The sequence below is a fragment of the Salvia splendens genome, chromosome 17, assembly GCF_004379255.2.
Source record: "Salvia splendens isolate huo1 chromosome 17, SspV2, whole genome shotgun sequence".
In the NCBI taxonomy this organism is placed as follows: Eukaryota; Viridiplantae; Streptophyta; class Magnoliopsida; order Lamiales; family Lamiaceae; genus Salvia; species Salvia splendens.
The window spans coordinates 27338175-27352695 of record NC_056048.1 but is presented as its reverse complement, the minus strand read 5'-3'; the positions used below and the strand labels follow the sequence as shown (position 1 = coordinate 27352695).

Below are 14521 nucleotides of genomic sequence, written 5' to 3'. Positions count from 1 at the left end.
GGACTCCGCTTTGGTGTAGTGCGTGGACCGTTTACCGCCGGCCCCCGTTGCCTCGCTGCCCTCGCCGCCGCTTCCACCCGCCCCACCGAACCTGCCGACTCTCGTCGGAACGGGCGTATCCACACGGGCTGGCGGAGTATCCGGTAATCCCGGACTCAAACAACCCATCATCTGCTCTAGTGCGAATCTATCTGCATCGGTGAAAGGAAATTGGCTGGATTGGAAAGGGGTCTCCGGTCGCGGATGGTTAAGCGCGTCCATGTTGGGTCTGTAATCTCTAAATGTCGAGCGACCTAAATTCCTCTGAATAGAGGCCTGACCCCGAAATTGGGTTTGTTGCCATGGCGGGGGATGTCGGCGACCTCGACTGGAATGGAGGGGGCGTGGGACTCGATCCCCACAGAGGGGGAGTTTGACTCGATCCCTACGGATGGGAAGGAGGATTGTTGCCATATCCCGATTCGTCAGTGCCGGATGATTCGTCGCCTCCACCGTGCATTTTTAGAGAGTGAAAATTTTGAGAGTGAATAAAATGGATGGAGCTTGAAATGTGGGTGAAAATGTGTGTGGAGGAGTGGTATTTATAATAAAAATTTTGAAAAAAAAATTGTCCGGCCCCTGCCGGCGCGCCGCTCACCGCCGCACTATAGGCCGGCTCGCCTGTTGGCGCGGCACACCGCACCTGGCGCGTCCTCGGTGCCTAGTCGCCGATCACTTTTCCACCCCAAAAAAAGCGTCCGCACCGGGGCGGACGCTTCACCCACTATAGTTAGCCGCCGGTTCGGGGGGAGGCAGGCGCCGCCCATATAGTGGATGCTGTTAGTACCTACTCTACTTAAATATGAAATCTACCAAAACTTTTAGCTCAATTAGATCTCTATTTTCCCCCAACGCGCCCCCGTCCGCGCGTGCCCGTTTCCCCTTGTGCAATGCTAAAGCCTAAAACTTTTCTACTTAGAGCCACCACAATAGTGAGGCGCGGCTATAGCCGCGCCTCGCGGCTAGCTCGGGGCGGTCCATAGTGGTAGAGGTGTCCGCTCACGGGGCAGACGACGAATCTGGGGCGGTGGGCGGCGGACGACGGATAGGCGACGGGGGGCGAGGACGCGGCTGCTCCCCTGTGCGCCGCGGCTATTGCCGCGCCTCCCATAGCGGGCGGCGATCGGCGCGGCGGTTGACATTTTGTCGATTTTTTACATTTTTTTTTATTTACCTCTGTAAATACTACTCACCTCCGACGAGGAAGCCGACTCCGACACCGAGTAGAAGGTGGCAGAGTTTTTAGTTGTATTTTAGTTTAATTATTCGTTGTATAATTTTACCCGTTTGCAATACAACGAATATTCAGCCCTGATTACCTCGTTTTCTAATTATTTACACTGCGATGATTTTAATTATACCTGATTAAAACTAAAAATATTTTAAAATAAAAATTGATTATAAAATTTAGAGGCTATTGGAAGTGTCCACCGTAGTGAGCAGAAACAAAATTTTGGGTTATAGATAAAAAAATTGGAGCTATGGACAAAAGCTGGGGCGGGCTCCTCACTGTGGACACCCTTAAATAAACAAGTCGCCACTCTCAACTTCAATAAAATCCTCTCTCTCTCGATCCAAATTCTGAAATTCCAATCCGATTCAATCACAAAATCCATTTCCGCCGCCGCTGATGCCGATGCCGTCTCCGGAGCAGCCGTTCAAGTGGCACTACGCCGAATTCGACGACCGCAACTTCCAAATCCGCGGCCACACCCTCTTCTTCGTCGTCGTCCTCTTCTCCGTCATCCTCCTCGTCGCCCTCCTCTTCCTCTACGCCCGCTGGGTCTGCCGCTTCTCCTCCTCCCCGCCTCCCTCCCCCTCCGCCTCCGCCTCCGCCTCACGCGCCCAGCCTCCCCACGCGCTGCCGCGTGGCCTCGACGCCGCCTCCATCGCCAGCCTCCCCATCGTCCTCCACAGCCAAACCGAGTCGATCAGCTCTGACGGCGAGTGCTGCATATGCCTCGGAGTATTCGGCGACGGAGACAAGGTGAAGCTGCTGCCGCGGTGCCGGCATTGCTTCCACTCCGAGTGCGTCGACATGTGGCTCGTGACTCACTCGAGTTGCCCGCTCTGCCGCGCCGCCATCCGAGTCGACTCGCCTGTTTGACTCGCTGTTTTCATTTTTGGATTTTATTTTCTTATTTCAGGGGGGAAAAAAGGAGGCCCTCAAAACGGGGGGAGATTCTTTTGCTCTTTTTTTGCATAGATTTAAGGAGAATCTATTTTGCTGGGATATTGCATTGTGGATAATTGGATAATTTTAAAATGAAAATTTATATATATGGATAATTTTGTTGTTGTGTCGTTGGGTAACTGATTTTAGGTGAGAATTTTTGTTTTAATTGGGTCACGGATTCGCAATTTTTAGGTTGGGAAGCATTGATATATTTGATGCTAAAATGTAAATTTAAGGTTTACTTGTAATAATATTGATGAGTTAGTAATAGAGTGATGACTATATTTGAAATGACATCAGCACCATATTATCAAAAAGATTATGTTAAATAAATATGCCTTAAATAGATTAGGAATAGAATACTACTATCATAACGGTGCAGCCATGCACAAAAGAGAATCAAGTATACCATAGTAAAAAATTATAATATGTCATATTTTAAAAAAATTAGAAATTTCATAATAATATTTTACTAATAATAAAAAAGGCAATTGTCTATCAAACTAAATAATTAATCCATTAGTACATTATACTACTACTTCAGTCAAATTAGTAAAGATGATGTCATCATTTAATAATACAAGCGATCTTAGTCTTACATACTCCACATGTTAGATTTTGAGTAAATCTAAAAGAATATATTGTTCTGCTTCCTAAATCAGTTGATCTAAATTGGTCAATTAATTTTGTAATGGACAATATCTTACCTAGAAAATTGGCCAAAACTCAAGAAAGGTATTAAAGTACAAATTAAATAAAATATATATTGCCCATTTGGCCTAATTGCATACTTATCTTATTTTATAGAGATCTTCCATCCACCAACTATAAAATTAAATAAAAAATGTGGCCTAATTTCATTATCGGAATTTCTGATTATTGGCTGGTCCCATTTTCTTAAAGAAGTGGCACGTGGAATTCATAAGTAATAAAAAAAATCAAAACCACTCTGTTAAGTTATCATAAAGTAAAAGATCGTTTTCATTATGGCTGAGGATAAAAGATAATTTAATAAATTTGTAATTTATTAAAATGAGAGAGGGGGAAAATATATTGTAGCGGACAATGTCTGATTCATATCGAATGGAGATCTATTCAATTGGTCTAGTTTAGTAGAGTATACGTTAAAATTAATTTTATATTTTATCTATTTAGTAAGTATGATTCTAATTTCTTTTAAAATAATTATTAATATAATGTCATTAATTTTAAAAATTAAACAAAACCCAAAGTTCGATTATCCATTATTTTTTTGTAATTTCAAAAAATTAATAATATAACAAACGGAACTTTGTTTTTATGTTTTTTAAAATTAACGACTTTGGTAATAATTTTTAAAATATTAAAATCAAACCAAATGGATAAATTTAAATTTAATGATAACATAAATTAAACAAGTAGAGTACGATGTTGATGGATGATTACTAATTTTTCTTTCAAGATGAAAACATTTCGTCTTTTTTTATGTTATTATTTTATTTATCATTTGTCTTTTTTGGCTGTGTGTGCTTTTCACTTTCTTATTTTAGTGATACTAACTTAGGCATGTGCCTAATAATTTAATTGTATTAATTTTTATTTTGTGTTATCTACGTTTTGCCTAACTTGTTGACTGTATAATGCACATTGGAGATTGATGTTGGTTACTTGGATTAGACAGTACTTTATAGTTATTCTTTTACAGCTTGTTAAAGTGCTTTGCTTTGATAATTGTAACGAGACGAAAGTTAAGTATTACACCTAAACCTCAATTCAATTGCACTAATTAAACCTAGTGCTATAAACTAAGTAATTAGTTGCAAGTCCATCTAAATCCATATACATATTACATGATAAGTCATGAATAAAGTAGTGCATAAGGCGCGCGGGTTTATTAGTAGTCATCAAAATTTTATTTTTGCCTTATAAATACTCCTATAAAAAAGAATAGGGAAACAATTTATTTTTTCTAAAATGGACAGACTAATTTAAGTCACTAAGTCCATATTTTGAGATTCTTAAAATAGTAGTAATACCATTAAACAAAATGATACAATTTGAGCCCATATTCACACGGGCTTAAAGAGATCGGACCGGAATTGAATTAATCAATGGATTGAATTGATTATTATATCATATGATCAATTTCATAATATATCGAAATTGGGGATTTGGATCCTCTCCGAACAAATTTTAGTTCTTCAATATTTTTCTACATTTTATTATTTTATCGTAACATATTTTATTCTTATAAATATTAAAAGCACTATGATATCTAATCGTCAAATAGGAACTTTATATGTAGATTACAAAATCAATTCTATCACATAAAACAAAATGAATAATTAGTACAAAAACACTTAAGAATAAAATATAGTACTCCACTACTGAGCTCTCCCACTTGCACATAGTGAGATGGACTGCCCTCGCCTGCCTTATACTGAGTGGGGGCAATGGCGAACACAATATTGTTTTCTGCGTTCGCCACTGACTGGGAGCATTTGTGGCATGCGCCGGCCGGGGTGGCACTCGACCCCTACCTCATGCTTCTTCTCCAACAACTTGCCCAAAGTGTTTTTCATATTTTTAAGGATGTTTATCAAAAAAAATATTTCCACCATAATTTTGATGGCCTAATAATGCACCATTTTAATCATTTCCTTTGGCCTTAACTTGACTAATAACATTTCCCCCCTATTTCGGAAATGTTTGCTCAAATCTTCTTACATGCTTGCAAGTATTAGGCAAATACCAAGAAATCTCCTACTTCACTCAATCCCACTTTACAAACAATCTATTTGAACCAAACATTACATTTGTACATGATTAGGTACAACAACACTATGAGAAAACTATACTACTCTTTTTATCACACGCCCAATATGAATATCATTCATTCCATTCTCATTAGCTAATAAGTGAGAGATTTAAATATATACATAGTTGATTGTGTGGATGAATAAAAAGATTACAAGCTCACTATGCATCAATTTTCAAAATTCACAACTTTGAAAATTCAGACGAAAAACCATGATTGTTGTTGAATTGTTCGCAATTTTCCTATGACAATTTTTATGTGAAATTGTACTCCATTTGATATGATAGGTAGAAAAATCATATATGGACGTACTACTGGTAAATTGAACGATGTCGTCTATTTATAAAGAAAAGGCGTCGGTCGGTGGAATATATCAACAATATATTACATTTAGTCGATCAGCTTTTCGTCGTTGTATAATCGCGTCCAAATTGTATAGTTCTCAAGTTGATTTTTAAACCTATGGAACGGACCATTTGATCGAATTTCATAATTTTCCCGGTAATTTCCCTTAGTAAGTTCAACTCAGAGTGGGATAAAAGAACCGCTGCCTCTTGCTCCGGGCGCCGTAACCCGACCCGGACGAGATAAGGAGCCGGGTAAGGGCCATTTTAATCGAACCGCTCTGGTTCGCGGCAGAAGAAGAAGAAGGGGAAATGACGAAATTAGCCCTGATCCTCCCTCCCAAGCTCGTGATGTCGGCTTCGACAATGGTGGCTTCCAACGCCTTCAGCGCGCTCCCGATCTCCGCGAAGAGCTCCGGCCGATCGTCGCAGCAGATCGACGCCTTGATCTGCTCCGATCCGTCTTCAATTTGATCGACAATCACCTCGTCGATCTCGCTCGGCATGCCGCTGCTGATTTTGCTCGCCTCCTTCGCCCTTTGCCTCTGCTCCTTCACGTGATCCACCACGTGCCCCAGCAGCGCCGCCTTGTCCATCTACATTGATCGGAATCGATCAATTCAGTGAGATTTCGATTCAATTTTGATTCGATTTTGATTTTGATTTGATTTTGATTTTGATTTGATTCGAAAGAGAAATTACCTTTTCGGATTTGGGGATGAGTTTGCGGAGAGTGGAGAGCTGAGCGTTGATTCTGTCTCTGCGGCGTTTCTCGGCTTCGCTGTGGCTTCGGGAGGCTGAGGCGGCTCGGTCGTCGGCAGCGGAGGAGGGAGGGAGGAGCCACGGCGGTTCGTCGGTGTGATTGAGGATCGGCCAGTAGCAATTTTCCATTGATTGGGAGAAAGGGGAAAAAATGGTGAGTGAGAGAGTGAAGAGAAGTTGGTTTTTATACAAGTGGAGAAGGAGAGATGGTGATTGGATAACACTATATTCAAAGTGGATATTATGGTAACGATATGATTGTACTTTTCTTCTATTGTTGCCATTTTTTATTTCTCTATGAATTAATTATTTAGTTTGTGTTTAACATATTATACTATTTTGGAATTTTTGATACATGAATATATTCACACAACACAACACTAAAAAAAACCGAGATTACCGACGGATCTTTTCGTAAGTAAATCTTGAAAATTCTTCGATAATTATGAAAACTGCGAATTACCGATGGATCAACAACAAGTTAAAAGCATGTCGATGAAAAATTTATCGATGGATAACCGAAGGATCGGCGGCATTAATGAAAGCGTGTTTTTGGAAAATTTATCATTGGATTTTGTTAGTTGGTAAATTTTACTTACGGCTACGAACATTGTTGAATTGCAGTGAAACGGGCTTAAAGTTTCACGTATGGATTTTAATAAAGGTGGTTGAAGTATTGTGAATGACAAAATTTTCATATGCGTTGCAGTGTTGTGAGTGAAGATAGTTATGGTCGTGGTAGAAATAGTAAGTCGCACGATAAGTTAAGGATAGTAATCGATATGTTGTAGGACAATATCAAAATGGACTATATTTGGTAGGTATATCAAAATGTAAAAATGGATTATTTTAGGAAATAGAGAAAGTATGTAAATGAAATAAATAACATATTGTAGAATATTGAATGTTATATTATAGAATGGATTATTTTAGGAAATAGAGAAAGTTTATAAAAATGGATTATGTAGACATGATGAGATTTGAAGTTGGAGGAGTCTTGGATGGAGAGAATGTTGCTTTGACTCATGTGTGAGGTGATGATGCAATATGATTTACGCATTTAAACTTTAATATATACTCCATATTAATCTCTTGATCTACTTTTTTATTATCGTAGTCTTAGTGGTTCATTTTTCAAAATGGAACATTTTTACTTTAAATTCAAAACACTACTTTTTTGTTTTACGAATATTGTTTAAATATTGTTTAATTGTTTAGATTTAGCACGTTACAAAATGTCAAATACCGATGAAATTTCATGTAATCTCGGATTAATTTAATTTTGAGCAACTAAACAGTCAATGTTGGATCAAAGAATCTTATCTCTCTATTTTATATCAATAATTAATGTAACAGTGTTAAGTGACTAGATATTTGTCATATACCGGTGATTGGACTTTTTTTTTCTTTTGAAACATTATTATTATTATTATTATTATTTTCTGAAATTTCAATCGTATTAATTATTTTTTGTATTTATTTTCGAATGGCTGAGCGCGAAATGCGGATAACATATTAATTGATGGTAAGGGAACTACATTAAATGTGAAAGATATGAAATTTTTGGTCATGGTTTTAGTTCACACACTCATGATTTCATTGTAACATTATCAACAATTACAAATTGGCTACATGAATTTTAATAAAAATGATTGACATACTATGAATCGAGAAAGAGTCTCATTTTCATTTGTGTTTATTATAAGCGATAGATATTCTTCATAAAATTTACTATATTAATGTATAAACATCACTATTTCTTAAAAAATGACTTAATTAAGATAGGATGGTCTGACCGCATGTACGACATAATGACTTAATTAAGACAGTATGGTCTGACCGCATGTACCACATAGGAGTGTGGATAGGAATAATAAGTGGAGAAAAATCATTTGAAGGCTATCTAAATCAATAGTGCATATTGAAGATAAGTATAGATCTTTGAGAATAAGATCTTTGGACAAATAAAATAAGTGGTAGATATAAATTGTTTGAATTTAATGATAACTATCTAAGTGAAGGCATGCAAAACATACTTGTTTTTCTCCTTTAACTCAATCATTTCACTATTGTGGTCCATTTCACTTTACATTAACATGAGCCAAATTACGGCTGAAAAAGATAGTGATTCATTACACTACAAAACTCCTTCAATTATTACTTTCACGACTAAGTCATTGTGTGGGTCCCCTTCTAACATTTCCTAGCTACTTGTAATTATATAATTTGATCACATTTTCGTGATCTTATTTCTATTTGTTAATGACGAGTACTCTTTTCTCCACTAATTTTTTGTTGAACGGATTTTACTGAATGTTAATTAATCTTTTGATCACATTTTCGTGATCTTATTTCTATTTGTTAATGACGAGTACTCTTTTCTCCACTAATTTTTTGTTGAACGGATTTTACTGAATGTTAATTAATCTTTTTGTGTTATAAAACGCTTGAAGTCAAAGGATGATGATGAACAAAATAACAAAAAGCAGTTCATTCTAAAAAGTAATAGTAAAATCAAAATATAAACAAAAGCAAACGCTCTATCCAAAACAACAACAGAAGAAAAGCAACAAACGAATACAAGAAAACAAAAGTAAATGAACAATTCATACTCTGACAATATATGTCAACCTCATCTACTAGAGAGTATTAGTCTCACATTAGTTTCAAGCCGAAGAAGAAGTTCAAAACAACATACACAAAACACACAAAAGTAAAGACCAGAAAACTCGTGAAGGTAAATAATACTCTGAACTACATCAATCACCAGTTTTGGAGAAAATCTTTAGCTACTAGCAAATTAAAATAAATACTAATATTTAGCCAATTTATCGTAGGTATACAATATAGGTAAATTTTCTCTCTTCTTTACATCTCCAAATATACATACTATGTAAATTTCGTACTTCAATTTATTATAAGTAACATGCATGTACTCTTATATTTTAATGTATAATAATAAGTAAAATTCTATTTATAATATAATATGATTGGGGTATAGAGAATCTTGAGTGGGTGTTGAGGTTTGGTTGTTGATCACTTTTCTCTCTCCTTTCAACTATTGGGATCTTAAAGAGAGAGTATGTAGATGTCGGTTGTTGGCCTTGTTGTGACGCGATGGGAGAACTTAATTCAATGTTTAACATGATCTATTTAAAGCTCACATTTTGGCTTTAAGATTTACTTTAGGTCTAAGTAAAATATCTTCAATTTTAAATAATTTATGTCAATTTTGCATGGTTAATATTTCTTGTCAATAAAAGAGATTATTGTTAAGGATAGGATTAGGGAAGATGAATTACTAATTTCTACTATCGACACCAATGAACCTAATATTGTGACTTATCAAGATTAGTAGTATTTCAGCTGTGCTTAGAAATGAAAAATTGATTTCTATGTCTACACTGTGTATACACGTAGCTGAAAATAAATTTATGATTATTCACAAAAAATTAGTCAAACCTATAAAGAGAGAGAACTTATTCGGTCTACGAAAATAAGGATTAGCGTCCTCATTGGTCACAAACATGTTGGTGCGACTAATTCTTTCCCCATGCCACCAGTACACGAGCCACCATTTTGAGTTGTCAGACTCTCAAGAAAAGCACTAATGTTGCAAACCAAAAATGTGTGTACGGTAGAAAACTAATAATCCTGTTTTGCAAATAATGTCAACTGAATGATGAAATATTCAGATATTAGACTATACTGACATCCCTACCTATAAGGATCGACGGATCTGATCATCTTTCATATCATGTCTCGTGTTTCGAATTCTCGAGAATAGCAACAACTCACAGTAACAACCTAAATAGACTGCAAATTGGTGATAAAAAAAGCCTAACCACATCACATGTAATCTAGAAACATAGTACCAAAATCGTAACGAGTTGTTGATCTTGGTTTAGGTGCAATTAAACGAAATTGTACTGGAAAAATGTCAACTATCCTCACGTCCATGTCATGGACATAAATGAGGCTAAATTAGGACAGCATCATAAGCTAGAATCCAAATACGAGGTTATTCTCAAACAGTTGAATCACACCAAATCGATAGACTTTTTCACTGCGATTAGTTTTGGCATAGTTTGAACTGACATGCCTAATTAATGAGTAATAATTACTCAACGGTCGTTCCAACCAAATCAAAACCAAACACCAAATAAAACTTCGTAATTACTCCGTCGATGATTAAATGTCTCATATCTGACCGGCACAGATTTTAAGAAATTGTTTGACTTTATAAAATAAAGTTGATAGAAAAAGTTAGTGAAATGTGAGACCTGCGTTTTTTTATAATAAAATATGAGTAGAATAAGTTAGTGGGATGTAGGGTCAACTTACTAAATATAGTAAAAGTGAAATTGGACATTTATTGGCGGTTAGACAAAAAGGGGAAAATAGGACATTTAATGACGGACGGAGTATTATTGAAAATGTATGGAACAAAGCCCTAAACTCTGCAATTTTAGCGACATTTATCGCTTAGATTTAATGTAATGTCTAAGCAAGCATGTGCATCCATCCTCGCCAAAAGATGAAATGTGTTAGTTTTAACTTGGAATGCCAATAGAAAATACAACTCAATTTTCTCTTTTATCGACTAAGATCAATATCTGGAGAGAAGCATAACAACACAATGAAGAAAAAAGAGACAATTTATATTATGGGTAGTAAAAGAGGGGGAAATTAAGTCATCATCATCAGTCTAAGTTGGTGGAACAAATTTTACTGTTGAGGCTGTGTGTGTGTTTGTATGATAAAATTATGTCACGGAGTGAGCGGTATTTGACATAATTGGTCGAACTGCAGATTTGAAATCTTGATAGAATCTTTGTTCCGAGAAGTGCGATGCTCGTTTCCTCGCAGCAGTAGCCATCTCAAGTCGCTGGGATGCCGGCATTCTGATAATGCTAAGGATGGCATCTGCATATTCTTCCAAAGTTTTCGCGAGAAATCCTGTTTGCTTTCCATCTTCGGGTAACACAATGTCCATCTTAGGGCCAGCTGAGTTATGTGCTGAAAAGAGGAACACAAGAGACTGTGTTAATGGTGAGGCGAAAGCGCTTTGCATAAACTAAATATGGATACGAACCAATTGGTATGGCACCGGCAGCCATGTATTCCACCACACTGATGCCAAAATGCTCGTCCACCATGGAATGAATTCCTACTGCAGCACCACCCAAAAGACTCACCAGCTCACTGATGAGGATTAAGAGAACAGAGTATGAAGCTTATCGTCGTAACATGTAAAGAAGTAAACAGGCTCTAGAAACTATAAGCATGTGACAGGTAGGGAATATGAAATTAGAGCACTACTTAAGCTCCTGTGACAGCTAGCAACTAAGATGTAATCTCAAAGATATATGCCGCTGTGAAGATGTAAATGCAATACACTAGACACGCTGCGATTCCAAGTAAAGTGCATAGTTGGTTGACACTCCAATGATGAAAATACAGAAGCACTGGGCAGGTCTATGATGATCAGTATTTAGACTGGCAATCGAGTCAAAGAACTGGACAAGTCTACGATACATATAATGTAACGTGGATGGAAAATATTGCATACCTGTAGGTTACATTTTTGTGGAATTCCACATCACTATCCAATTCAAGCTCCTTGGTCCGATCCTTCAAGTGTTGCAATCTTTTCTCATCGGCTTCATTCCTACAGCTCCCAACAAATTGTAGCCTCGGTCTTGGCAGATCTGAATCCAAAATCTTGACGGCAGCAGCATATGCCTCAAGTTGAAGCAGATGTGCCTGTTTCATAAGAAATCAAAATCTAAGTTGAAACTTACCAATACAGGGGAGAACAGACCCAGAAATAATTGATTCCATAAGCATGGGTACCTTGGTCTGAAAAAATGCCCACCTTCTCAGGACGAAATTGAGCCACGGAAATAATCTTTATTGGCTCCATTGACCTTTCTAATGCCAGCATCTGTTTAGAGACACATTTCAAGAGTTATAGAAGCAGACTGAAATCCATACAAAATGAAGCACAATGACATCTAATATGTGATCAAGATAAACCATTTTATTATCTCCATCATACATAGTAGTAGTACTTAAATTTTACATTCCCCTATATATCATATGCTAAAGAAGCATTAATTCAGTTTCACCAAGCGAAAGAAGATCTGTTTGGATAATCACTAGAAATATCTGTAAGCATGGATCAGAAAATGGGATATAAACTACACACCTGAAGACCAGAAGTATCACAGGGAGGGTAGACCCTCTTGATACGATCTGGAATTCCCCAAAGCTTTTGAATATGAGATTGTGTCCATGATGAATTAACCATTGTAAGATGTGCATGAGAGCCTACAATTCCATACATCAAGCTGAAAAGCTTATAATAGATGACTTTGCACTGTGAGAAAAAGGCACTGGCAGGAGAAAGTAGTGTTAGGTTCATCAAATGAGGAAATTCACGAAATTATCTGTTTCATATGATTTCTTGTGCATATGCCATCAAACTAAGGGAAAAATACATATTAACTTCATCTTGATATCAGGAGCAGATAAAAAAACAAACGCAAGGGAGATAAATGACATAGCATCATATATTAACAAAATTTTCAGCAGCAGGAAGATACAACAGAGACCTGATAGAAAAATATGCCGAAATGTGAACAAAGATTGAAGTAACAATTGTACCTCTTAGCAATCAAAGTATCATTGTTATACATAGAGTTCCGTGCATTAACCCGGGATAGCATGTCTAAACTGATTGTTGGGTAATGCGTGTAGCAAATGATTTTACATCCAAACATCCATGCAACGGGATATGTGAATGCATACCCACTGGTATCAAAATAATACAGTGGAGTGTATGCGCATAAGGCTTCCCATGAAAGGTACATCGAACCAAGGCTCTGACAGATCATAGTGAATCGAGGATAAGTAGTCTCATCAATCCATTTCCTTTTGTAAAGATGCACCACCTATCAAAGCAAAAGATTACCAAAAAAAACTATCAGAGCAAGTTATTGCTACAGTCTTCTAAATGAAATTCTCAAAGCCATGGTAAAGTGACACAGTTTTAATCAGTAGGAGCTCTACTTGCATAATCTTCTGCTAGTTATCAAAACAACGCAGTAGAAAACATAAAGAGATTTATTAACTCATGAAGTGCAGAAAATCATTTCCAAACTACCAATCCTGCTTAGAAACCACTTTACAAAGAGAATGAAAACATTCCACAAACATTACACTTGATGCACATACAATGCTACTAAAATCCACATTCACTAAACCATAATCAACCTAATTTCAAAGGTAACTCATACATAAAAACAGCACTGCTTCTTTAGTTATACATGGAAATTAAAAATCGTGCATCACTTTAAGCTCATCAAAGTAATCCAATGAGCTCAAAGCAATACATAACCAATATAAACCAAATGATAGCAAATTGCTGAGGGAGATTTGCGTAAAACAGCATTTAGTAGAAACTGAATGTACCTTCGGACGGCGGATCAGCTCGACGCCGAATCGATCAATCGCTCGAGCGGCAAGAGACTCAGGCGAAGCGTCATGATCGCCGGTATAGACGACACAATCGAGGTCAGGCGACTCCTCTTGGACGGCTTTGACGGCGCACCATAGCACTCGCTCGCCTCCACCGCCGTCGTTGGTGTAGGGATGGAAGAATCCGACCGAATTCCTCCGCTTTCGCCGGTGATAAACTACGGCGAAGATGATTCTGACGAATAGCGCCAAAATTAGGGTTGTGAGAGGCAAAGTCAAGATGCGGAGTGAAGCCATTGAACTAACTAACGGCAGTTGAAATTCAGCTAAGGAAATTTTAGTAAAGCTTTTCAGTATAAAATTTCCATTATACGCAACAATTTTACAAGAAAATAGAGCATGAATTATGAAATTTTAATGAGATCATGAAAAAAATATACTGTAATAATTGCTTAATGCGTGTTTGGGAAGGAAAGGTACCAACTATTTTTCATTACAATCCAAATAATTTATTTTTATCATAAAAATATTTATAATAAAGATATACAAATAATATACCCATTTTGTGCAAATTAATTGTATTTTGTTTTGTCATTTCAAGATATTCCTTACAATTTATGACTCATTCGAGTACATTACATTAATTAGTCGATAGATAAAAGATAATTAGTAAAGAATAGACCCTACCCTACCATCACATTAAATAACTAAATTTATCAAAAATAAAAAATGACTAATTTTATAAACAAATAGACCATATAAAACTGAAACTTAGAGTGCACTACAACCAATTTCGTAAAATCATACCCAAGTCAAACTAGAACATTTAATGGACAAATAGAATTCAAGACTAAATAATCACAACACACAACTAGTTGCTAAGATATTTCTCCTCTAACTTACAAGTTGAAGATCCAATTT

At 36.8% G+C, this 14521-nt stretch overlaps 3 protein-coding genes across 3 annotated transcripts; 1 reads left to right on the top strand and 2 right to left on the bottom strand.

Moving 5' to 3' along the window:
* The first annotated feature begins 1477 nt into the window (after window positions 1-1477).
* LOC121773924 (RING-H2 finger protein ATL66-like) lies at window positions 1478-2339 on the top strand. Its single transcript, XM_042170841.1, has one exon. The coding sequence runs from the start codon at window positions 1670-1672 to the stop codon at window positions 2144-2146; it is 477 nt and encodes a 158-aa protein (XP_042026775.1). The 5' UTR covers window positions 1478-1669; the 3' UTR covers window positions 2147-2339.
* A 2988-nt stretch (window positions 2340-5327) lies between these two features.
* LOC121773466 (transcription factor bHLH51-like) lies at window positions 5328-6290 on the bottom strand. Its single transcript, XM_042170333.1, has 2 exons — window positions 6059-6290; window positions 5328-5952 (listed from the first exon to the last, which is right to left on the bottom strand). Exons 1-2 carry the CDS (start codon window positions 6245-6247, stop codon window positions 5533-5535), a joined length of 609 nt encoding a protein of 202 aa, XP_042026267.1. The 5' UTR covers window positions 6248-6290; the 3' UTR covers window positions 5328-5532.
* A 4355-nt stretch (window positions 6291-10645) lies between these two features.
* Window positions 10646-13960, bottom strand: LOC121775348 (GDP-Man:Man(3)GlcNAc(2)-PP-Dol alpha-1,2-mannosyltransferase-like). Its single transcript, XM_042172427.1, has 7 exons — window positions 13595-13960; window positions 12788-13074; window positions 12330-12516; window positions 11997-12065; window positions 11691-11884; window positions 11214-11323; window positions 10646-11137 (listed from the first exon to the last, which is right to left on the bottom strand). The coding sequence occupies exons 1-7, from the start codon at window positions 13895-13897 to the stop codon at window positions 10884-10886; spliced, it is 1404 nt and encodes a 467-aa protein (XP_042028361.1). The 5' UTR covers window positions 13898-13960; the 3' UTR covers window positions 10646-10883.
* Window positions 13961-14521: the final 561 nt, after the last annotated feature.

What these genes read in the sequence shown, in the direction of transcription:
- LOC121773924 (XM_042170841.1), top strand. Translation starts at nt 1,670, where the DNA reads ATGCCGATGCCGTCTCCGGAGCAGCCGTTCAAGTGGCACTACGCCGAA.
- LOC121773466 (XM_042170333.1), bottom strand. Translation starts at nt 6,247, where the DNA reads ATGGAAAATTGCTACTGGCCGATCCTCAATCACACCGACGAACCGCCG. An exon ending in TCATCCCCAAATCCGAAAAG is followed by an intron (nt 5,953 to 6,058) that starts GTAATTTCTCTT and finishes CGATCAATGTAG; the next exon opens with ATGGACAAGGCGGCGCTGCT.
- LOC121775348 (XM_042172427.1), bottom strand. Translation starts at nt 13,897, where the DNA reads ATGGCTTCACTCCGCATCTTGACTTTGCCTCTCACAACCCTAATTTTG. An exon ending in GATACTTTGATTGCTAAGAG is followed by an intron (nt 12,517 to 12,787) that starts GTACAATTGTTA and finishes TTCTCCTGCCAG; the next exon opens with TGCCTTTTTCTCACAGTGCA. An exon ending in TGCCGGTGCCATACCAATTG is followed by an intron (nt 11,138 to 11,213) that starts GTTCGTATCCAT and finishes TCCTCTTTTCAG; the next exon opens with CACATAACTCAGCTGGCCCT.